The sequence below is a fragment of the Sphaeramia orbicularis genome, chromosome 3 (assembly GCF_902148855.1).
Source record: "Sphaeramia orbicularis chromosome 3, fSphaOr1.1, whole genome shotgun sequence".
NCBI lineage: Eukaryota > Metazoa > Chordata > Actinopteri > Kurtiformes > Apogonidae > Sphaeramia > Sphaeramia orbicularis.
The window spans coordinates 33,103,637-33,129,941 of record NC_043959.1 but is presented as its reverse complement, the minus strand read 5'-3'; the positions used below and the strand labels follow the sequence as shown (position 1 = coordinate 33,129,941).

General features: G+C 38.4%; 2 protein-coding genes across 4 annotated transcripts in view; one reads left to right on the top strand and one right to left on the bottom strand.

The window, feature by feature from the left end:
• Positions 1-24,275, bottom strand: part of itfg1 (integrin alpha FG-GAP repeat containing 1) — a 177,823-nt gene extending 153,548 nt beyond the window's left edge. For both annotated transcript variants that reach the window (XM_030161084.1, XM_030161093.1), the window contains exons 1-6: positions 23,905-24,275; positions 23,558-23,642; positions 23,088-23,212; positions 21,474-21,531; positions 21,086-21,160; positions 20,872-20,966 (exon numbers count right to left, since the gene is read on the bottom strand). In XM_030161084.1, coding sequence (XP_030016944.1) covers positions 20,872-20,966; positions 21,086-21,160; positions 21,474-21,531; positions 23,088-23,212; positions 23,558-23,642; positions 23,905-24,106 — 640 coding nt within the window. In that variant the 5' untranslated portion in view covers positions 24,107-24,275. The remainder of the gene's footprint in view (positions 1-20,871; positions 20,967-21,085; positions 21,161-21,473; positions 21,532-23,087; positions 23,213-23,557; positions 23,643-23,904) is intronic.
• Positions 24,276-24,621: 346 nt separating this feature from the next.
• Positions 24,622-26,305, top strand: part of phkb (phosphorylase kinase, beta) — a 175,610-nt gene continuing 173,926 nt past the window's right edge. For both annotated transcript variants that reach the window (XM_030161068.1, XM_030161073.1), the window contains exons 1-2: positions 24,622-24,695; positions 26,061-26,165. In XM_030161068.1, coding sequence (XP_030016928.1) covers positions 26,111-26,165 — 55 coding nt within the window. In that variant the 5' untranslated portion in view covers positions 24,622-24,695; positions 26,061-26,110. The remainder of the gene's footprint in view (positions 24,696-26,060; positions 26,166-26,305) is intronic.

Sequence of the window (26,305 nt, the reverse complement as noted above, 5' to 3'; positions counted from 1 at the left end):
TGCCTAGATTATCGTAATTCTCATGCAGCTGTGTAAAAATGAGGAATGAAAAATTTTCAAAGTTTGGCTGGTGATAAGAAAAAGTAAACAGACAAACAGTATGCTACTCTTCTACTGACAGTCTGCGATGTGTGTTTGATTTACAGTATTGTCTATATGTGGTATTTCTAAAGTGATCAGGATTTAACAGCTTGTTAGAGCAGTGAAAGAAAAACAGGTGAGGAGAGGAAAAAGGATAGTGGGGTGGATATCCCACTGAAAGCAACAGGATTTTTCACAGCTTTCTGGCGGCTTCACCCGTGGTAATGCCTGTAGCTTTCTGTATTGGAATCCTATAACCTGCGCTTGTACTCCTACTCCTTGCTCTTGAAGCTTAGGCTGCAGGCTGTACTTCTAATACGGTTTCTGAGTCCCTCCCCGTGAGAGGACGTTTACTTTCATTGTGTACTCTGGACTGCAGTTCTGCCTGAGTAATTGGACATGAGATAAATATTGGCATTGATCTGCCTTAGGGCCCCGCTATACTCCACGTGTAGTCATGCTCCGAATGAGAAATTACATATAATAACGGAATTAGGAATGAACAAAGGGAGAAATGATGGGAAAACTATGACAGGAAGAATGAATATTGTTTGAGGAGAGAGGCTACTGTGGAAGTCCTGTGTCATATATTGTATGTAATCATTGTTAGGATTGCAGTGGACGCTGCAGCCCAGTTCAAAATGCCGCAGTATGACTGTTCACTAGAGTGACTAGAGTGGAATGAAATATAGAATAAAAAAATAAATAAAATAAAATCAGTGAATTACTCTTGCCTTCATTGGCCACATGTCAAATACTGTATTGACAGAAAAGTGTTTCTTGTTGCATATACTGTCTGAGGCTGCCCTAGTGTTCTCAGATTTAGTCTGAAATGTAATCCCAGGATTCCACTGCAGTCATCCACATGAATCGAAGAAAAACTCGGTAAAGGAGAAGAGCACTTTCAAGAAGAGCTCTACTTTCCAGGAACATCCTGCTGGCTTCCGTGAGGGTGTTTGAGTTAGGTATGATTTGCAATTCAAGATCTTAAAAAAACATGCTTTTCATGCTTCCCACTCACTGTCCAAAATGACCTGTGTTTTATGGATTTGGCTAAAGTAACATGTTCCTCCTACTCAATCATTTTCCATCAGTTTATTTAGTGTAGAACTTCAACCCAGAAAAACATATTCAGTGCACTTTTTATAACGAATTTGCGATATTAACAAATTGTACTGTGATTTCCATTTCCAAGATATTTATCACATTTTATGTAAATGCAAATATGACTACAATCTCATTTCAAGTCCTTCCCACACCCACACATACGCACAGAGCCTTGTGAAATAAAACATTAAGATTCATACATAAAGTTAAAGCTACTTTAATTTCAAGAGCCTGAGGTGGTGAGACAGCTCAACTTCTAACTTCAAACTTTGTGGACTTGCAGACATGTTGCCTATACACACACACACACACACACACACTGAAAACCTTTCAGAAATGCAAAGAGGATGCATAGATTATGCATATGTACAGACGCATTCCTGGTTATGCTCAGTAATTTGAACAGTGTGTATGCTCCTGTCTGTATTTTAACCACAGCGGGTGGTGTGTTGATGAGCTTGGTTAATCAGCCAATCAGGCCTCTTAAACAGAATCCAACCGTGATTGGCTGATTAGATGCGATGGCGGCGTGTCAGTGAGAGAGGCATGAGGTAGACGGTGGAGCAGAGACACGCATGGAGAACTCTTTATCTTGTAAACACTTAACTTCCTCACCGTAGGGGAACTTCCTCTCACTACTCATTTCTTTTTGTTTTTAAGCTCACTACTGCCAAACTCCTTCCTGCACTAACTTTTCTCCTTATCTACAATTTCATGCCAGTCCAAAATCAACGTTCCCATGAGTTTTTGTTGCTGGAAAGGTGTGAATTAATGATTCAAACTGGGAAGTGCACATGTCCAGGATGCTCCACTTCAACCGGTTGTGTCCGTGGATGCCCTGTGCTCCAGCAGAGGTGACCCTGTTATCTGATTTGCCCTGAATGCATTTTTAGATACGGACACGTCATGGGGAATATACACAGGAACAATACCCAATTCCCTTTGGTAACATGAAACATAAAGTAATCTTAATGTGATCTTACTGACATTATCCTCTTCAGTACATTGTCCTTCTCTCCTCTCTTGCGTTTTCACAGTCACTGCCAGAGAACATTCGACACAGTCTCATAAAGGGCAACTAGCTAGCAATATAAACCTAAAAGCTGCCACCATCATTCACTTTAACACAGTTTTATTGTTCCAGGAACTTTTACTGGGCCGCCAAGGGCCTTTTAGGGAGTCATTCAAGTTAAAAGAGATATTATAAAGACAAAGACAACAAAACAGAGCACAACCGAACCAAACAGAACAAAAACAGAAAGCACCTGTGAAATCACCATGTTGAATGTATAGCCCTGCTTCTTTTCAGTAGACATACATACCACAGACTGGTAATAAGTACTGAACCCTCAGGAAAATTTCCCTATATGGTTAACCTTATAGCACAATTGCCTACGTCTTATTTTTGACCAAATTGTGATATCTGCGTAACTTTACTCTCTTAATACTGATGATTCATTTTTCATCATTGGATATGACCTGAAAAATGTAAAGCTAACCCTAACCCTACCCTAATCTACTTGGGCAATTATTCTATGAAGCTAACGGTATGCAATTTTTGTCTTTTTAGCCAAATTTCATCAGGCTGATTAGTGCTTAAGTTCTAACCATTCTCTTTTGTCTAATCACATGGTTAACAGCTGTACTGACCAATCTCTGTAGAGACTGTGACACATGTAGGAAAACTGGTTAAGAGACATATCGTTGCTCCAATACACATCACAGAGGCAACACAGAGGCACCAATAACTGCAGTTTTTTTGCTTCACTTTTCTGTAGGAACAGGAACATCATACTGTCCATCTTTATTTACAGTCTATGCTTCAGTCTAAAACACTTAGAGGTCATCGGTTGAGCATGTGATTGTCGCACCGGTGACATCAAACAGTGATCATGGCTTATAAAGATTTCTTGTCTTGTTTGTCAGACAGATGGAGACAAGTTAATTCATCCCTTAATTCATAATTAACTCATCCCTGTTCATAGTCCTTGGCGGGGATGAGGGATCCTACACCTTATCCCACACCTGGGATGCTGTCCTCTGTGGGATGCCAGGCAGCAGGGGGCATAATCGTCCCCTGTTGCCTGGCAAACCAGGATAAAACAGCTGACAATGACACGTCACAGTAACATCAAGTGTCCCTCCTGAGGAAGGCTACGGGTTGCAGCCAAAACATGTCAAGTTAAAAGAATTAGCTTTTTTCCATCTGTCTGACAAAGAAGAACAAGAAATTTTTATAAGTTCTAGTAGACAGTGAAATATTATTTTAATTTAGATAGTTGAATTCTTAAGTTTAATCACATATTAGTCAGTATTAGTATTAGTCAGTATTAGTTAGGATTCCTTTGTGTCACTGGTCAGTCGTAAATTTTTTAGGATAGGTCACATCTTGGTCGCATACTAAACTGACAGATTTATGACTATAGGACTTAGGTTTTATCTTAGGCACACTTTTAAATACACATGCCCACAGACGATTGTAAACAACAAGAGATAAGAGGTAAACACGGTCATTATGGGGTTTTGCATTGAATTGAGGAATTTCATCAGTTTGACTTTAGAGTAAGATGACACCAGTCCATTTTCTGTGACCCAGCCCACCTAGCACAGCCCATAGTTTGAAGATCAGTTTACAAGGAGTATAAAAGTGATGTGCATTGCAATGTTCAGGATCCATTTCCCCGCTTGGGGTGTGGATCCTCAGCTGAGTTATATTCTGTTTGTGATCAGATCAAGTCAACAATAAATTTATAAAAATGAGACCTAAAAGAATCCAGACTTTTTCTTGGAGCTGCCAACAAAAGAAAACGTTAACAACAGTATGAACCAAATCGGACTAGTAATCATGGCTGTCCCAGTATCATGAAAAGCAACCAATAATCCTGTTAAGCGAGTATGATTGGTGCTGACCAACACAACCATTAAACCTTGCTAATCCCATCAACCCATGGCTCAGTAGAAAAAGAAAAGCAAGAGACCTCTGTAGAGACATGACCAATCAGTTGGCTTTAAAACACTGCTGATTGTGTGTGATTATGCCTCCCTGATTATTCTCTTGGTTATTTATTTATTTAATTAATTTGGGCTACATCGACACTGCAAGTTGAGAAAAGTGCTTTAACATGAAAAAACAACATGTTTGTAATAGTATCCTCTTTTATATTATATACAAAAAGTTTTATTTAAATTTTACATTATACTTACTGTGTGTCATTTATCATTTAATTATTAAGGAATGATTATTTATTTATTTATTTTTATTCATTCATTTATTTATTTTTCAATTTGGCATAGGTTGAGATCATTCTGTCCATCGTTAGTCCACTTTTGGTGGGTACTAACTACTGCCTACTGGGAACACCAACAAGATCTGCAGTTGTGGACATGCTCTGACTCAGTCAACACCATCCTTGTCAAAGCTCTTCCTATCTTTGAACACACCCATTTTTCTGCTTCCAAATCATGAATGTCAAGGACTAAATGCTTTCTTTCTACCTCATATATTCCACCCACAGAGAGCTGCCATCGTAACCAGATAATAACTTCTCTTCACCTGTCAGTGGTCAAAATGTTATGGCTGATCAGTGTATACATTATCTATCAAGTCTCTTTATTGACCTCTTCTCAAATTTGTTGTGAAATATGCTTTTCACAATTTTTTTTAAATTAAATCAACCATTCCCTCATCATTCTCATCGTGTCATGTTCTGCTCTACTGGTACGTTTGTACCCTTACATTCAATTCGTACAATTATATCTGTCAACATAATCATATCTGTTAGAACACAAGCAATCAGCAGGACACAGATTCCACCTTTCCATAAGCACACAAGCACGCACAATTTTTTTTTATGTTGAACCTTTAATGAACAGCAATGCTAGACAAAAAATTATGCTTTTTATAAAATATGCCACACAGAGTTAAATGTGTTGCATGGAAAAAGCAGTCCAAGTCAGCATTCATGTTCAATTTCCATTACAAGATGGCGATAACTGTAAGAAGAAATAAAAACTTACACTTTTAGTGCAAATCCAAAACCTGTGTCTTCTTGCTAAAACATTCATGACATGCAGTGTTCTCTTGTGCTGAAGTGTTAATGTCTGTTTCAGCCAGGAGTGTGTGCTGATGAATCTGTGATTATATCCTATTCTAATCTATGCTTAAAATAAACATGTCACTGGGAGACACTAAATGATCCTTATCTGTTATACCGTATTAATTAATTAGGGTATACAATACACTTGAGACTACTAAACAAGGCTCTGTGTGATATTTACAAGTCTCCTAAATAAATGTTTACTTACATTCTGCTCTAAGTGCTGAATTTAGATGCTTGTTTTTGTTTCAATTTCTATAATGCACGGATGTTCACAGTGTTTCTGGTTTTAGCTCTATAAAACTGTAGTCAATTAATGTAGCCACACGTCAAACCCAATCCACTCTTTGGTTGGGTGGTCAAAGTCTCATGTTGACAGGTATGTATCATATTAACCTGTTAAAGACCTAAACAGCTGCCAGAGATCAAAGAAATCTACTGATCTAAAGCGTTCAATAATTTTTCAACCATTATTCCTATCAGTATCAATACATTGAAATAATTCAGGTAAAATGCAGGTTCTCAGCTTTTCACTGACATCAGATATGACTCATTTGGATGTTCAGAGGCTCTGTGGTGAACATGGAAATACTGTCATCTGCTAAACTGATTCACCACTAAAACTCACATAATTTGACAAATGACAGTGATTGTGAATGCTTGTTTTTGCAGTGAACAAAAATATAAATGCAGCGCTTTTGTTTTTGCTCCCATTTATCATGAGCTGAACTCAAAGATCTAAGACTTCTTCTATGTACACAAAAGACCTGTTTCTCCCATTGTTGTGCCATTCATCCACGACCATCACCTCATGTTGCAGGGATCTGTGCACAATTCCTTGAAGCTGAAAACATTCCTGTTCTTGCATGACCAGCATACTCACCGGACGTCACCCACTGAGCATGTTTGGGATGCTCTGGATCGGCGTATATGACAGCATGTTCCAGTTCCTGCCAATATCCAGCAACTTCGCACAGCCATTGAAGAGGAATGGACCAACATTCCACAGGCCACAATCGACAACCTGACCAACTCTATGCAAAGGAGATGTGTTGCACTGAGGTAAATGGTGGTCACACCAGATACTGACTGGTTTTCTGACCCCCCTGGACCCCCCCAGTACAGTAAAGCTGCACATTTTAGAGTGGCATTTTTTTGTGGTCAGCCTAAGGCACACTTGTGCAATAATGTTGTCGAATCAGCATCTTGATATGCCACACCTGTGCGGTGGATGGATTATCTAGGCAAAGGGGAAGTGCTCACTAACATGGATTTAGACAGATTTGTGAACAATATTTGAGAGAAATAGGCCTTTTGTTAGAAAAAGTCTTAGATCTTTGAAAAATGGGAGCAAAAACAAAAGTGTTCCATTTCTATTTTTGCTCAGTGTACAGTATATTCAGTTAATAATATACTTTGCTAATAAAGTCACTTTTCTTCATTTTTTTGTTTCGTACAAAATAACATTTTTATTACTCTGAACATCTATGAACCTCAACATGATCAGTAAATTAAATATAGGAAAATACCTGATTTTCACAGAAAAATGCAAAATGCAAAGGATAATATAATATAATAATGCATAATGCAATGCAATGCAATGATGCATAATATAATAAATAGTGATGAACCACTTTGGAAATGTTAAATGTAGAAAAGACTTCACTGGGAAGTCACTACAAAAATATTTCTAGGAGTTTAACAGTTAATAGTGATGCTGCTTAATTTGGTGATTTGACATTGGCTGAACTTAAATATGCAGTCTGAATTTTTTCTTCAGTTTTGTGAATAACTCCCTCACAAACATCTCATCTTATATGGCAATTTTAGGGATGCCCTAAATGCTCAGATCTAACAAACTATTTACAGTAAGTCTGTGCAGTTAAGGGAGTATGATAAATATGTTTTACAGGCCCACAGTCTTTAAATGAATAGGTGTCATAACATCTTTACTTAGTCTAAGGTCAGTCTGTCTGTTCTCATTTAAAACAATATATGTGTTTGACCTACATTCTTCATTGCTGTTTTTCTCAGTTCACGGTATGTTCTGCATAGTGGTAGGTGTTTATGAGGCTTCTGATACCTGTAGGTGGACCACATCAACGAGGCTATTAAAACTGAACAAAAATGTACACAATATTTAATCTGTGCGTGAATAAATGGTGCAACTATATGAATAACCCACAAGCTTGTTTTCATTAATGCTCTTCTCAAAGCTCTGTCACTAATTGAGTTTTATTCATTATCTTCAGGTTAACAAAATTTCCAAACCTAAAATGATGCCTTGACACTGCTGATGCAGCACTCCACAACAACAAGAACATGTACACAGTCACAGCCTAAGCTAATAGAGCTGTCATACTCCACCACTCAGGATAGATGCATACATAATTGAGGTATATAAATGTGTTTTTGTGTGGGAGGGCGAGGTTGCGTAACAGCACCAGGGATTCCAAGCTCTAAGTGGTATGTCATGTCGCCAGATAATTAAAGACATGCTAAGTGTGAAAGCTTTAGCATGGGCTCGGCTTTAGAAAAAAAAAAAAAAAAAAAGGGAGACAACAGAGAAAAACCAAGAGACTCATGTACCAGATGCTAAGGCCAACCAGTTTTCAAGGTGTATGTCAATACCAAAAACAAGCTTACGAAACAAATCTCTGCAAAGAAAAAACATGTTAATCCTTTAATTGCAAGAGAGGCAATCTATAATCACTTGATTATTTCTTCTGCGTTCCTCTGCTCTTGCAGAAACACTCAGATTTCTCTGTTTTGTTAAATTGTCTCTTCTCTACAAATGGCACTGTCACACCCACATATACAAGTACATGATGAACTGCCTGTATAAACACACACACATTCCCGCCTCCACACTGCATGGCCCATTTCAGTACATTATTTAAATATCTGCGTTTGCATTTCTGTGAGGATTTCTTTGTCATCCGTTTTGTGATCCATCCAATCATCTTCAATCAGCCGGTCCTTTAACAGTAACAGAATAATTGCAAGTGTGTTGGTTGCTAATGACAGGGTGTCAAGAGCCACAGCTACCACAGCTCAAGTACACTGGAAACAAACAGCACAATGGAGTTAGCAGACAAAGACAGCATGCCTGAGGACTTGGGTGACTCATCTCTGTGCAGGTTAAATATCAGCATGCACCAAAAAAAACCCCAATGGATTAACAAGTCAGGATGCTCCAAAGGACACTATTATGCATCATATCTGGTAGATGTTATCTGAGACTTCTTTCTATGAGAGAAAAGAGTTGTATGATGTATATAGTTTTGTTTATGAGTAAGAAGCTTTCAGAAAGAGATAAACACATTAAAATGGATCTTCCCTTTTAAAAAAAAGTGGATAAAACTGAGTTAATAAAACTTGATTCTATGTTTCCACAAAGAAAGCGAGAAGAGAAGAGAAGAGAAGAGAAGAGAAGAGAAGAGAAGAGAAGAGAAGAGAAGAGAAGAGAAGAGAAGAGAAGAGAAGAGAAGAGAAGAGAAGAGAAGAGAAGAGAAGAGGAGGTCCTTGAGTTATTCATAGCCTCTCCATCAGATTTGTTAAGGGGATTGGAAGCAATTTAAAGGCCTCCGCTGACTGTTTGACTCGAGCAGCATTATGTCTCTCTATTCCATTATGTTGAGCCGCAGTGTGGGGATAAAGACCAGGCTTCCTATTAGCCTCTGTATAAACAGATAGGGTGATGCTAGGCGGGTGCTAAGCCTCAGTAGAGAAGGAGAACTCTGACACTGAGGAGAACAGACAGCAGCAGGCGGAAGAATATATCTTCATGCTTTGTCTCACTATCACCATCCTTTTATCTGTTTCACTCTCTCTTTCACAAGCACCCACATACCCACCTTATCTGCCATACTCGGTAGCTCAGGACAGTGGCATCATTGCTGTGGATCAAGAGGTGTTATGACTCCAAAGCTCAGTGAGCTGGAAGCAGTTACAGATCTGTAACTCAGCAACGATGGATGAGCACATTAAAGGCACTATTCGTGACCTAAATTTAAACAAAAGGATAGCTATATCACTGCAAGTCAAAGCTGCGATTTAATCACTTCACTCTTGACTCGCTGTAGTGACTGCTTTTCCAGAAAGTCCGATCCCGCAGTAGTCATTTTCTCCCAAACCACGACTGATCATTAAAGCAATAATGCCGTGAAGCCAAATTGGCTAAAAGCGCAGAACAGCAAGGGACAGAGAAAGAGAGAGAGAGAGAGAGATAGTGTGTAGAGATGTAGCTAATTACTCTCTTCACACCAATCCCCTGTTACTCTCATAACAGTGTGCGCACAGGCGTACACATGTACACACTACACCATCCTAACCCACCCACACTCTCCTTTTCTTGTGTCCTTTGCCTTCAGCATTGTGGCAACCATGAGCCTCATCGATGTTCACTAAAATGAGCAGTCATTTTACTCAGCCAGCCTGTGCTTGCAAGCTTCCAATTAGCAGCTTATTAAAAACACTGGTGTGCTTTTATGGTGCTGTCAGGGCTGGGTTAGACATCGGCACCGATCCAAGGAAAGTGAGATCAGTGAGTCAGCCGAGTCAGAACACACTGTACCTGTATATATACAATCTTTATCCCTCTTATACATCTTAGATTTCATAGTTGCGTGACTGTAAAGACCGCAGCAGAGATAAGGGGAGACATGACAGCTTTAAAGCTGTGATTATTGATTCATTTGTGCTGCCTGATGAAAGGACTATATATTGAAACAGATAACTACATGACTTTATTCATAACCTGTGAATGAAGCACTGCATCTGGGCTATAATCATCATAAAAGATTATACTATAAAACACCCAAAAATAAATTATTTTCTTGGCTATAAAAACCCAATCTATCTCTGGTTATGAGAAAAAGAGAAAAAAGTATGAAGACTGAGCAACTCAGGGAAATTATATTTTAAGGAGCCATTTTTAGACTCTGTGACTCTTTTCCTTGTTTTTTTGTTATTGGCCTTTCCTACTAGGTCCATTCTATATTCCATTACCAGTCCCTGTCTATCATTTCTTCAGTTAACACGGCCAGTCCAAGGCCAGTAACAGTAGTACATCAGCAGCTGTACACCTGCTCCTTGTACCTCTAAAAGGCCTTGCGGCAGCAGTGTTGGTTTGTCTGTGATGCAGTGCAGAGTGGAGTTGACAGTCAACACTGTGGATGCTGCATTAGTGTCTGATACGCTGTATGTGTTTGTGCATGTATACTGTCACTTCACTCATCATCAACAACATCTATTCAAGCCATTACGGATGTGGAACTAGTGGTGGAGAACAGAAAAGGATATTGAGTGCAATACACAGTAAAAAAGTTATGTCTATTTGAAAGTAAAGACAGAAACAAACGTAAAGACAGTGTGATATAGTTAAGGAGGGATGTGTTTCAAATATTTTCATCCATTCAACTAAATAATGAACCCTAGTTGGTAAATATATACACTCTGAACTCTGTTAAGCTGTTGTTACAACTCTTTTTGGAACCACAATGAACTTCAGTCCATGATTATAATAGTGGAAGTTTACCAAAATCGTCTCTGTTTTAGTTATATCTTAAAGCATTTTCTGAAAATTTAACTGAAAGAGCAGAAAATTCTTCACTAAGAGGTAAATCAAGTTTTGTTCACGTCACATTTAGTTGCACTGACAAGTATACACTGCATAAAATAATTATTTCTCAGAAACTGAACATTTTTGGAAATATGACATTATGTAAATACAATTTAACAAAATAATTTGTCACTTTTACATATTTTAATACAAAACTGTCATATACTGCGTGTTGAAAAACTATTTAATTCATATGGATAACCAACGTAATAATTATACTTTTAGATGTTCAATAGAAAATAATAACAAATTCTTTACAAAATTGTGCTGGAAACATAAATATTTTTTTTCTCCGTAACAGTTCTATACATTTCATGTAAGACTAGAATTGTCCATTTTTTTCTTATTTGGACATTTAATTTTCTGATTTTGCTTTAAAGACAGGATTGGTTTCAGAGTCAATATGGATAGAAAAAGCTGTACACTAAACTGATCTGTCTGTGTTGACAGCAAGTTACTGTTGACGCTCTCTCAATTTAGCAATGCCTCCAACACTAGCCTCAGAAGGTGTGACGTTAGCTTGTAAGCCTGGGTTGTTTGTCACATCCGTCCACAGGAGCTCCTCTAATTTCATCCTCAGTTTAATAGGATTTCCTGTAAAATACGATGATATTCTGTTCTGGATCCTCTTGATTTTTCTTTTCATCAGGCTTGCTGTATTGTTATTGAGTGTTTTTCTAGTAAGCTGTGCATGGATCAACACCAATGTAACCAAGATTACCACAGTGCCTACCGATGGTTTCATCTCTGTTATCACATGAAAGCTGCCAGTGAAAGTCCATTTCTGATTTTGTAATTTTTTGCACTAGATTGCAGTGCTTTATTGAGACAATGACAATACCTAAAATGACAAACAGACAGATAACAAAATAGATACCTATTGGTGAAGTATTTATCAATATAAAGAAAGGCTCAATTTTGTCTATTGGTCAGAAAAATTATTCAGCAGAGGTAGGAATATATAGACCAAAGAAGGGGAAATCCCCCTCACCCCCACATTTCCTGGCAAATTGTACCTCGGATATAGAGATAAAAAGATAGAGAGTGAGACAGAAGGACAGAGCTGATCCTCTCTTTTCTCCATGTCTCTAATGCCCCAGAGCAGGTTATTTGTTAGCCTGTTACTCAGCAAACAAGCTGTGACTCCTTTCCCCGCTGGCTGTCAAAGGGACGTATGAACACACATATCCACATACACAAACACACACCCGTGCAGATTCACCGTTGTGAGCTCTGGCCCCTCAGGTTTATGGTGAGAGAGATGGACTCAAGGAAGGCCGCCACACTGACTGATCTCATTGTTCTGTTTATGGAGAACGTGGGACAAATGTCCACTCAGTGTGTGTGTGTGTGTGTGTGTGTGTGTGTGTGTGTGAGAGTTGGAATGAGGCTGACAGTAATGAAGCAAAATGATGTGAGATGAATGCCGTGTGTTTTTGTGTGTGCCTAAGCTCACTAGTTTTGGTGTCTGTGTATATATTTGTCCATAGTCCTGCTATAAGCCATGACGCAGCCTATCAGTCAAGTCTGTATTCGTCTGTTTGCATCGATTTGTTCCCTCCGTCTTTAACCCTCAGACTGATCCATGCCTCAGCTGGACGGAGGAACGGCCTTTGGCATTATGAAGGAAATGTCACAGCCGTCACTGGTGAAACAGATACCTCGCTTTACAACAGACACTGGAGGGATGCCTCAGTGAGAGGGCAAAAGGAAGCAAGGCGATAAGGTTAGTCTGTGAATACACAGTCCAATCTATTGACATCTGCTGCCTAATGCAATGCTAACAAAAGGAACATTACACGCTGTGTGTACAAACTGATTCAAGTGGCCACTAGGCCTGAAACACCATGGCTAGTAGCCCTCCTGCAGTCATGTGATGAAGAATTCACATGGCTGACATCTCATGTGGGCCTCTTGTACCTTTTCCTTCTTCCTATATCTAAAACAGGCCACAGAGTCTCTGTGGTGAGATCTTCAGAAAGGTCATCTCATAGCTGTGGAGCCCTGACAGCAAATCTCTGCTAACCTTTAACCTTTGCCAGTGAGGCAGGAATAGCTCAGTGGCTTCTGATATAAGGCCTGAGGTTACAAAGACTACAATCTAATGGAATCAAAAGTAACATCTTTAAAACCATTTTGTTATAGAGGAATCAAAAGATGCTCAAATTGAAGCCCCATAATATGTACATGGCTGTAGTTATGAGCCTTGCAGCTGCATTCAACAAACAGTTTTTCTATCAGACACATATAAAAGGCCATTACGGTAGTCAAGGCACGTTAGATTAAACTAGTCTAATCTCCTCTGTATCACTGAAATTTAGTATTGATTTAATTGTTGTAATGCTCTTACAGTGTATGACTGGAGAAGCTTTTCAGAATGTTTCTCAAAATGTATAGTAAAAGATGCAATGTCCTTGCCTCCCTTCAGAGGTATTGGGGGAGACAGAAGTGTGTGTGGTTGGAGTCAAATCTTCAATGGCCACCTCCGTTGATATGTGGCCCTGTCCCTCTCCTAGCAAGGAACCAGTGGACTGTGAAACGAGCTTTTCCAAACTTGCCCAAAGCCCACAAAGACGATTTACTATAGTGTCGAGGGGAGCAGAAGAAAATCTTAAAAAAATACATTTGTACTGCACCTTGTCGGCTGAGGGAGAACGGGCACGGTAAGCTATGCTATCATACACACTTCACTTGTTAATGCAGTGAAATATGACAGTCAATTTTTCCCCCTGAGTTAAAATGTCTGACAGAGGATGAGAAGGTTGAAAGATTCTCTTCAAGGATGTGTTTCTCTTTCAAAGATTTGCTCCCAGAGGCTACAACATGGGTGGCTTGGTAACTTTGTCACAACACTTACATTAAAAAAAACAAACAAAAAAAAACTGTCAATCAAGTGCATGCTAATACTAATCGCAGCCAAAAGAAGGTTATTGTGTTATTGTGTTCATACAGGCATACTGACAAATACATGACTAATACACACACAAGAACATGAACAAATGAACAAACAAACATGAACAAACAAATGTCCTGTATCCTGATGTGTATACTGTAACATGAACACACCCACCCCTCCTAAACATCAACAATGCACACACACAGATAAAATGCAGAATCCAGGCCAGGAACAAAGTGAAAAGCGCCGCAGAATAAATCCGTCTCTAAGCCAATATGTAGCCCTACTCCACGCTGTGTGACTTCCACCCCGATCTATCAAAACGGCTCATTCACAAACATGGCAAATCACACCAGCACAGAATGGAGCAATGCTATTCCCGGAAGAAATAATCTCCTAAAACCATTACAGGGAACAACGTAGGTGCAGTAGCTATGGGGAGGATTATGGCCAAACCCTCTCACAGACACACACACACACGTGTACACACACCTACATAAACACACACACACACACACTTTCCATCCTATTTTTCTCACAAACACTTCTTTTATGCTGCACTTATCCATATGTGTGTAAATAAAAACTGCTAATGGACGTAGTTTAACAAGCATAGGAAAGCTCATTTAATGGACTGGAACCAAACCTGGAGTGTTGAAAATGATCAAGAGTAATGAGTATTGTATTAGTCATGAATCCACTAGTATATGTGTGTATGTGTTTCTATTTATGTAAACTAATTAAATCCAAACAGGAGGCATACATTGACACTTGGAAAGAAAACGTGTCCATTTAAGTTCACAAATGGGGGCTTCCATCAATATTTAGAACTGTCCTTTGTCTATGTCCATGAAACTTCCTTGAAGACAAGTGTATTTATTTTAGGACAGAACATGGGACACTTTCACCTCAGGCTACAGTCACAGTCAGAGAGGCACTGCTGTGCCTCATTTATTTCTATTATTCATTTATCTGCAAAAACACTTGCGCTTACCAAAATAAACACAGTGTCTCTTTTGCCCGTTTGACGGTGCGCCAGCTTTCCTGGAGGCGGAGATGCTACAAACGACACACCTCAAAGGGCTAACGCATCGCACCAGGCGCTCCTAACATGCCTGTGAGCTCACTCCAAATCTCTATAAAATGAGGAAATTAGAACGTGACGAACAGCAGTGAACATAAGTGATGTTTTAATGAAGATGTAGGCTACACAAGGCTGTGGGTGCAGAGAGTTTCTCACTGGAAGAAGGACATCCGGGCATTTTTCCAGACACTAAAAAAATGGTAGGTTTTATATTACATCAACTTGAAACCAGCATTTTCTTCAACTGGAAACAAAGCTTATTAAAGATACAACATAGGTGTAATCATTTATAGCCTGTATATTTACCTCAGTAATTTTCAGACATCTGCAAACTATATAAAAAGTTATTTGTCTCAAAGTTGTTTGTTTACAAGCCTATTCATTGGCTGTAATAATCATTTTCATGGTGGGACAACATTTAATTTAATCACTTACCTAATATACAATAGATAGCAATACAACACAATAGACTGAGGGGCAAATCATTCAGTACATTCCATGTTTAATGACATAATGCCAAAAGAACGCTCCAAAAATGCATTATGATTACACTATATTAGCTAGAGCAATATTAGAATACTGTCATCATCAAATATTTAACATTACACTGATATGCAATAAGTCATCACTGTATACATGTGTGAATGTCCTTCTGTCATACTGCCCTGATAATTAAAATGCTCATTAAAATGGCTAAGCCTGTCTCCCAAATGTAAACTTAATCCCTGCATAATCGATTCTCCTTTTTGGCCAGTGTTGTTAGGTTTCAAATCTGTTCTCTTCCCCCCACCACCACTACATGATTAGTCAGACAATCAACAAGCCACTTCGAGACAGAGCTACTTTAATTGGATGCTGCACAGAGCATTAGTATGCCCGTTGCCTAGCAATGGATTCTTATGCCAGCGTTGCTGTCTTTGTGTCCGTTTTACCCAAAAAGGCATCTATAATTACTTTGCAATTACTACCTTTTCCCTCAGAACAAGTTCTTATCGAGCCCATTTTAGGTTCCTGCCTCCTGGTGCTCTTTCGGAATTGACATGATGTGGTATAGCACAGTGGGTTACCATGATACCCCACTGGAGGCAAATCTAATAAGGGCTTCTACTTCTTTATTTCATCCTTTTACTACTCCTTTTTTTAACCACTGAAATGATAAGGACATCCTGTGTGGTCATTCAGCTTTGATGACTGCACATGCTTTGTGAGCTGGTGAAGCACCTGCTCACATCAGCCATTTATTGTATAAAGCTGCATGTCCTGGCTGTCCCACAAAGGCTGTTTTCCTGCTAATTAGGTGTCATTGTGATGAGCAGCAACCTGACGTGAACAACTGTGTCTATGAAACAAGGTCAGCACTTAATGTTATCTTTTTGTGCTTTAAAAATAGTTGCCAAGCCTATACTGTACATACACATTTTTTTAATAGCACAAAAACTATTTCAGGGGTCTAAATATTACTGAGCTGGAGCAAATGTGGAAGGAATGGTTAACCAATAATGAGACCTATTTTTCCAGTCTTCCCTGGCACACTTCGAACAGTAAAGAAACAGAAATGTGGCAAAGACAGACAAAATAATATCGGGGAAACAAAAGAGCACGGACACAAAGCTGTTATGAATGTTGTGCTGTTAGAGACACTGGCTGAAGGGGGATGATAGTAACAGAAGAGATTACGCACCATATGCACTATGTCGCCGCCAGGTTAGTTGGCTAGGGAGTCCAATAAGCGGGCTAAATGAGGCCTTGACACTGGCCAGGAAACAATTCCCGAGTTTTTTTCAATGGCACTGCTGATGCAGCGAGGTCAGCCAATACACTACCATGGGACTGTTTACAGCTATGACACTGGTCTGAGATTGGAGTCGTGACACAGCTCTGAAATGGCCCTCATCCTCTGCAGACCACACTAACACAATACCTCACTGTATCATTTTACAGGTAGGTGAGAGAGGGCATTTGGGGATTCCTGTCAGTGTCAACATTATGTCAGTGATGAAAGGCCTGACCTACTGACAGGGTACAGTTACTGTCATTTCCTTTGACTTACCTTAAGTCATCCAGTAATCAAAACTGTTGTATGAGAGATTTTTTATATATCTTGTGCTAACATCCCCTGTTCACTAGTATTTTGTCCAACTCTGAAAAACAAGTGTTTTGTTGGCATTCCTAATGATATATTAGAATTTGTCATCTGGAAAACACAAACATAATCTGGTAACACATCCACCACCTGGGGTGTTGACGAGTTTTATATCCAGTGAAAGCTTTTCTTGAATTTTTATGCATGCAACAGACATAATATATCTGGCAAATATTACATCATTACCAGGGATGTAATAGGACAACTGAATTCAGCACTCAGAGCTGACACCAATTCTCTTCTCAGCCAGCCCAAAAAGTATTTTCCCCATTGACCACAAAGATAACACATGAATTTGATGTTTTAAATCATCTAAATGCTGCTAAAAATAGCTTTTAAAATCTGTGACATCACTGAGTGTACAATCTGAGCCCCCATTGGTCTGTGTGGGAAGGTGCCGGAGGGGGCAGCAGGTGAAGGTGTGGAAGGGGGCAGCATGTGAAGGTGTGGAAGGGGGCAGCAGGTGAAGTGCTAATCTACATGCAGAGTGAACCTTGTCCACATGTGCAAAAGGCAGCAGAACATAGAAGTGTCACCAAATCAGAAGTAATGAGCAGCTTTCTGTTCCAACCAACAGGTGCCGTTTTTGGGTCAAGAATCTAATAATACATCCATGGCCATTGTTGGCTTATTATGGGTTACTACTCCACAAGTCAATTTGCCCAATCAGAGCAACATGGATATATACATGCAAAGGAAAATAGCACTCCAGTTGCCATTAGCCACAGGGACCTTAATAAGGCTTTTTGACCTGTGAACCCCGACATGATATAACTGTAATGTGATGAAAAGCATCAGTGTTGGTAATATGTTACCAAATGAAAAAAACCATGGGTTGTAAATGGCTCAACATGCTACTTCCAGCTTCCATCACCATGGAACTTGTGAGGCCAAAGCAGATACAGTCAACTGTTTAGTACACTACATCATGAAACTTAAATAAAAAACTAATGTTAATACCCTCTAAGCAGAGGCATGCAGCCCCTGCCCTCGTGTGCACTACCCTGCTGTTCGACATCTCTCTCTGGAGAGCTGAAGCCCCAGTCCCTCTCATTAAAGCCACCAGAGACCCTTGACAAATTAGGACTTCTACTTTGCCGTTGTTTGTCTGCTGCTGCTCCTACCTGTTATTTTGTATTAAATGTAACATTCACAAAAAAGGAAAAACAACCAATTCAGTGTGAGGCTCTGAGCTGAAAGTGAAGACTAATGTCATATGTATTTTAGCTGGTGCATAAAGTGTCATTCATATTCCTACTCATTTAGACTTACTCATCAAGCTCAAGCACCAGTAAACTAAAGGGAAGCAGACCGCCTCTGAAATTCAAGCTTTCTCAATAAGCCACATTGTGAAGCTCCAGCCGCTACAGCTTAGAGGAGCAGGTGGTCACAGCAAGCCGAGCCACGCTCACAAACCGCCTCGCTCATCTCTTGCCCACCGCCTCACTGCCTTTTATCTGTCCTACGATCCTCTGCTTTGAAACCTCTCGCCTGAACTTCTCTCGAATCCAATCACTTCCTGCCTTCTTTCGTCTTTTCTCTCTCTTCCTCCCTACATCTGCCTTCCCCAACGGATGGTGGCAGCCAAATGATCAGCAGGTTTTATTAGTTTTTTTTTGCCCCACTAATTCTGCTTCTCATGCTCCTGCAGCAAATTCACCCACAATAATCTGAACACAGCTGAACACACTTAAGAAGTCACAAGGATTTAATGACCACTGTCCTTGTATGGTCCCATTTATGTGTGTGTGTGTGTGTGTGTGTGTGTGGGGGGGGGGGGGGGGCAAATGAAGAAGTTATTTCCTGCAGCACTGATAGCCTGTGAAGAGCAAAATGAGAATGACAAACAAGCTACCGCTGGCTGACTAATGAACACCAAAATATTGCTAAAGAGTTTCTTTAAGCCTGTTACAAAAAGTGAAAGTTTATTGACTTTTTAAGAACTAAACAGATTAAATATGAATTTAAATCTGCTCAGGCTAGACTGCGACAAACCTGGGAATAAAACCACATGGCACAAAAAGATACCTGCAGTGAGTATGACATGGCTAAATCCTCTCTGATTGCCTTAAACATGAGGATTAGTTTCCAGAGGGTAAAAAAAAAAAAACGTCCCGTAAGTCTAAGTGACAGTGCCACACTTACTGGGCAGAGGGACAGGGGTGAGATGCTGTAAAACAAGAATACTGTGATTTCTCCATTCACTGGTGAAGAAAATGGGTATTCCTTTCTCTCTCAGTCAACTTGAAAATTGCTGGCATTACATATATGTTTTGGACTCTTGTCTGATCCCCAGAGCTCCCTCATAAAAAAGAAAATAATCTGCGGGCAAACTTCAGAGCATATCTTTTTAATTAAAGTGTCTGGTCATTTGTAATTCCCCAAGAGTTCTTTTTTTTTTTTTTTTTTTTTTTTTTTAGTTTATCATCAGTTTCTATTATTCAAAATTATTAGCTCTTTTCTAACATTTTATTATCTGTTTTAAAATTTAGATATTTTTATTTTCTTTCATTTTGTGTTTTTCTTTTAATCATGTTTATGTTTTAATGTTGCTCCAAGGGCTACACTCTGTATGGAGCGTGCAGTATAAATCAAGTAGACAGATACGAAGCTAACAACTACACTATTTCTGCATCCTATACAATTTTTTTTTAACAGTGCTTCAAGGAAGAACATAAATTCTAAAATGGCACTGGTAGCATCTAAACATCTGATCACCCCCTCCTATGTGCATTTTCTTCAAAGCTCATTGCTATTTTTCAAGGAAGCAGATTGGATTTATGTTTTCAGCTGCCAGAGAACACAATCATGACAATAATTAAGAGGGTATTTCAACAATGACAGCTCAGAAAATGCTTCAGGTAATAGAAAGTTATGAAAAAAAAAAAAAAAAAAAAAGAATAGAACATGCAAATGAGTTACTCTGTAGTATGGAGCCCTCCTAGAGGTAAACATTTATATTTATATATATATATATATATATATATATATATATATATATATATATATATATATATATATATATATATATGTATATGTAGCCTGTGAATGGAATAATAAACTGAAAGAACAGACCAGTAACCCACAGGGCAAATCTGCACTTTGGTTCTTACTCTGAGCACCAGTGATAATAGTACAGAATAGTGCAGAATATTGATGGAATATGGCCACATTACAACTTAAAACCTCATGTAGTTCCTATAAAACTAAAAAAAACACAGTAGGGAGTCAAAATGTTGCCACACTCTGACAATGTCATGCCTTGAGGAAACACATTAATGCGACACTAGAGATTACACTTAGACTTGTGTGCAGATCCTGAGAAGACACATGTATGATACCTTTTTTGATAATAGCAGTAGTGCCACAGGCATGCCAGTCTTTAGGGAGCATTGTGTAATCAAATGTTGAATTTTTACCCAGTCAGGGGTTGCTCGTACCCAGAGGGACATAATATGACATTTCAGTACTGTTTTTCTCTCCTCCATTTAGTTTTCTTGTATCTTAATTCAAGGCTCAAATGCATTTTCACACTTGATTTCTTTCCGGCTTAGTAACCTTCAAAACAAAATCAAAATAAACCTTAAAAAACTTGAAACAATTTGTTACATGACAACTTCATTAACCCGCCTTCAGAAAACTTCTTTTTTCCCAGACAAACTCACAGACAACACTTGAGAAAAAAATATGCTATTGAAAATATAATTTTATCAATTGGAAGATGAAGATCAAATTTTACCTGGAAAAAAACAGAAGCTTTGTGTTCTCTAAAGAGTATTTTTTGTGTTCTCAAAAACCATTTTTTCATCGTTTGACGTTAATTAAATATCATTGACTCACCAGCAGTGAAGTCTTTGTTGAGGTCAATAAAAGCGTTTGAGTGCGGAATGCGTAAATTGACTGATGAACTCAAAGCGTTCTGCCAAACTGGAATCCTTAAGACAAGAAAAACAACAAGGTAAGTATTCATAGCTTAGTCTAGTAAAACACAATTCCGCTTATGACAATTAAACAGAGGGAAGTGTGAGTGAACAAGTGAATAACAATACAGTACCTTTTGGTGAGATAGCAAACTTCACTGGATGACTTGATGACTCCAAAAATGTCTGGAATCATGTCTCCATTAAAACTGCAGGCAACAGGTTAACACTTAAATTAAAATGGCTCAGTGAAGTGTTTACAGTTAGGTAGATTAATTGAGTACTCTATTTATGTAAATGAGAGTTGAAGAACATGAACAGATACTAGCTAATGATTTGCATTCCAAATGCAATATTATATCAAAGACTTAAGTGCTTCAACGGTTAGGCTGTATTTTAAGACGATGGTCTACTGGGTATACAAACGTAGCAAATAATCTAATGTAAAATATATTACTTTTTCCATAGGCAATATAACCACCAAATATGAAGAATGAATGTTTGTGATGAATTGATACTTACTCCATAACAAGAGGTTGATCTGTGAAAGTCTTGTTCAGCTTTAGCCACCCATCTATATCTGCAAAAATTGAACAGAGGCAGCAACAGGCAGTCAATCAGTGGGCAAATATCTGCAGCAGCACTCAACTATTTGAATGTGCTTCTAAATATCAAGCATTATTAATAAAGTTGTATTAAGTATTCCTATTGGCATTTGAAAACTACCAAATTACTCTATAAATATCTTCTTTTTTCATTTTCCAGGAAAAATGGTTGGTGAGCATCAACTCTAATATCTGAGTATATGTTCTTTAAATTCACATTAATAAACCAATATACACAAAAGTTTCATAGATGCAGTCTGTCCTACAGAATGTGCTCTGCTGGAATAATCCTGCCATTGAGTGACTTTTTCAACTGACATAATCCCCTCTTCAGCTATCTGTTGTTTATGGTTTTCAAAGTCCATCCCCTTCACTGTGCTAAAGAACAAAAAGTTCAATGTCGCGCTGAAAATATCCAACAAAAATATTTTTCATTTTATATGAAGTCTTCAGAGCTCTCAAGATCACATATTTCACCAAAATGATTTCTCTCCACCAGTTTTTTAATCCACAGTACTGCAGCACTCTGTTTTTAACACTGCCATCTATAGCTCTGGCAATGCCCAACACAAGTGAGATTCATCGAATGAAATACAAACTGGCTGTATAACCCAGACAGTTATTTCCCATATTCCATAATGATACAGGATGGAGCCAGGGGTATCTATGAGCCTGGCACAGCTCTAACGAAATGCCTGGCTATGGAAGACTTTGACATGATATTAAGTCATGTACTTCTGAGTGAAACAGAATCTATTGGTGTAGTTTTGTCACAGATAGGATTGAAAACAAATTCTTCCAGTGTGCCTGCATTTAGTAAAGTGGATGTGGTTTAGAGAGTATGTTAATATAAACCTATGATTTTCATATTTAGTCATTACATTAGGCCACACATTGTCAGATGAATGCCTTTTCTAAAACCCTGAAAGTTAAATTTATGGTTTTCAGGACTAGACTTCTGAATTTTATGTGAATTTTATGTGTTTAAAGTTTCCTGCCTGATAGATTTTATCATCAGTTCATCTGTGATCCATAAAGAAATAATGTTCACATATATCATAAGAAATATAATTACATGAATACATTAGGACTCAAACAAATTGAAATTTAAAGATCAATAAAATTTTTCACGCTAAAATCCAAACATACCCTAACCATGGTCCTATCACAGTGGATCTAATTTTGTTAAGAGAATTTACCCTCGATCAAGAGCAAGTAATTTAATGATAGCCAGTACATGGTGACACCACAAGGTAGTGCAGCACTTAAGATTTACTTTTGTTAAACTAATGTTAAAATGATCAAAATATCTGTTACGTCATCAGCTTTCATTCCTCTGCTGCCCAAATTTAGCAAATACTGACAAAGACTGCTGTATGTTTAATTATATCATTTAGAGAAACAGCTAACAACATATGTGTGAATGGATTGGTTGTATTTATCAATAAGTATAATATACATATCATTTGGTGGTCTAGATTCAAACATGCTGATCCAATCATTGAACGCTACTCCAGTCACACTCTGGTACCTAATGTCCTGTTGTTCCCCCAGAAAATGTAAACATTTGTCCCAGAACTGGTCTGAGCTGTGAGAAGGACGTCCATCTGAGAGTCTCCATCATAGTCACCAGGAACGACGCTGGTGAAGACAGCACTGAAACAGGAAGGAAATGGGTTAAAATCATGTTCTGTACTAACATTTTGATAAGTGTTAAAAGCTTAAAGAAAAGTGTTATGATCATAACCACCCTATGAACTGAGACACATCCTTGGTGGTAATAAATAGAGGGGAATTAGGCATGAAAAAGGTGGTGTTCTGATAAGTTGAGCTACCTTGTAGAAAAAAAATCCAACAATGTGTGTATAAAGATATAACATTTACGTTATTTTAATTCTCATGTATTCCAATTACTATGATTACAAACTAGGTTAAGTGTACGCATATGAAAGCATATGGAAAATTAACTCAGATTAAACAATAGTGTTTAAGAATATTTACTCTGACAAGACGTCATTCTTTATGTGAACTGTGGGCTTGAAGTAAGGTGTTTTCGAGTCAGCCAAGAATATCACCACCTCAGACTCTGAAAGAAAGAAGTCACAATAATATTAAGTCACTCCTATGATGTCATTTCTCAGTCACTCGTGTGTACTTAAGTATTAGCTAAAGCAAATAACAGCAACCATGATGTAAGAAACAGTGCAGTTAATTCTATCTTTATGGATACTATACGAACAGGAACAAAGTAGTCCCTTTAACCATTAATAATATACTTTCCCCAAAAAGACGCTACCACTAATTTGCCAAATATTATAAGCAGTAAAAAAAAAAAAATGAAGACCTACGATCTCTGATAATGAAGATGTCTGTCTGTTTATCCGAGTTTAAATCTCCAAACGCTGCCACCGTCCCGTAATTTTGAGCGCCGAAAAGGTCCATCGTTACATCCTGAAGGGCATGTATGCTATACAATCCTCCAAAGAGACACAAAAATGTGAAAACTTTATACTTGTATATCGCCATCCTTCTGCTGGCCCAGCTCCTCATAACATTACGAACTGCGATACGGCAAAGTGCTTTACGGCAGGGCGGAATAATGGTTTATTTTAATCAAGCACACCATTACATTAAGTAGCGATTTTAAATATTGAATATATTCTTTTTTTTTTTATCTCGGATTTATCAGAGAGTGGTGCATGACAAAAAGTCAGTAAGACAATATTATCACTTCCTTGTTTACGCCTGTGTCGCACTAAAGGGTAGGTTGACAGCGGGCTGTTTGCTAACAAGCTAAGAGACTTAGCTACTGCAAAACCGGAAATCATAGATGTGCCTTCGTAATAAAATCGATGCACGGATCTCACCGGAAAATGAAGCGGAAACTGGCTCAGTTAAGAATATTTTATGAGATCAAACCGTAATAACATGTGATAATTATTCAGTAAAAACCTAAAAAGAAAATGTGAAGACGATAGTTGTAAAACAGCAGTACGGAAGCTTGCTGCATTTTTTATTTTGAAGGGCTTCTTCGGAAGTCCTCACGTGTCTCTTTAAATGTGACACTTTGTAAACATGGCGAGCTTGGCAGATGTCGGCTGGAAACTCCTGGAATTCAAAGCCCGATCAAAAAGATCAGGTCTGGCTCATTCCTTTGCATGACATTGTACAGTATGACACGACCGATTTTGTCAGTTTTGCTTGTGTGAGGTCGTGTGTTTGTAAAACCACTAAACACGGGGGTAATTGTGATTTTAATCTGTTTGCCCACTGCAGTGGCGTTGGAAGCATGAAAGGTCAGAGGTGTACATGTGCAGCACTCATGGGCTATTTTAAGAGCTTCTCACCAGGTCTCTGTAGCTGTTCTATCTTAACCATAGTTCAGTACACAGTGTGCACTACATAAGGTGTCAGCTGGGGCCTGTGTGGTCTTGTGGAAGATGACAGATCTTACACAGGTTGTCAGACCAGTGCAGTATTTTAAAACTTAGAAGGATGTTGCACATATCACTGTACCTTTGCATTTGAGTCACCACAAAAGCAACATGATATCTAGTGATGCAGTTTACACAGACACCACCATAGCCATACAGTTTGTAGTGGAAGAAGTATTATACCACACTGACAATGCTCCACTACAAGTCTAAGTTCTTCAGTCAAAACCTTACATAAGTCAAAGTACATAGACCTAAAGTTTGGTAGGTTGAGCTCACTAACAGAATTACTCAAGATAAATTAATTTCCAAGAATGCATCATAAGATCATCATGTATTTGTGGCCTTCTTGTCCTTCAGGAACCACAACTCTAAAACGAAAGCTTTTCATGAGTTTAGAAAAACAGCCCCAGTTTCAGTTTTGTGATATTACATTTTTCAGTTAATCCAAGAGGGATTGTGCTGATTTATTTGTCTTAAGAAGTACAAAGATTTGCTCAAACTTACCAATGCAACACGTTTTGAAATATATGGTTTTAACTAATTTTGGGAACTACAGATATTCCAATTCCATATAAAAGTGTCAGCTTTCATTGGTAAAGTTGCCAGCCCATGCTCTTGAACATAGTGACTTTAATTCCATTTGTTTTAATCATAGATTTAACTCTGTTGTAATTATAGAGGAGCATTTGTCTGTCTTTCTAAATAATTTCTAAATAATAAAGTTTTCCTCTTTACAGCTGTCATCATTTTACATCATTACAGGAGAAAGAGATCATAACATTTTGAAGTGAAGCATTAACATACATACGGTGCTAATTTACTTATGTAGTTATTAATGTACATATACTAAATATAGAATTGTCATTTACTGTATAAACTGCATTTCATCATGACTCTATCACTAAAGGGTCAAAATAATGTTCATTCCCAAGCAAATATAATGCATTGTAATTTTTTTTGCATGTTGTTCATGATCACCATCACCTCAGGAGTATAATTATGTGTTGATTTCTGCATGTCCACAATCTAACTCTGTTCTACTAACTCCTTCCTGTGAATTGCTATAGATTTGTGATTTATCTGAGAGACGATTGGCCTTAATTTCACCTTTTTGAGCATGGCTGGTGCACTGGCAGCGAATGCCCGGCCTCATCGGAAAGTTCACAGACTTGGTAAGTAGTGCAGGAAAATAATGCAGTGACTGTGAAATACAGATGGCCACAGAGGGTAAACGCCACAAGAAAAGTATACTGGTATCTGCACATAAGAAGCTTTCCATGAGTCCGAATATTAGAAAAACAGGTTGGCCTTG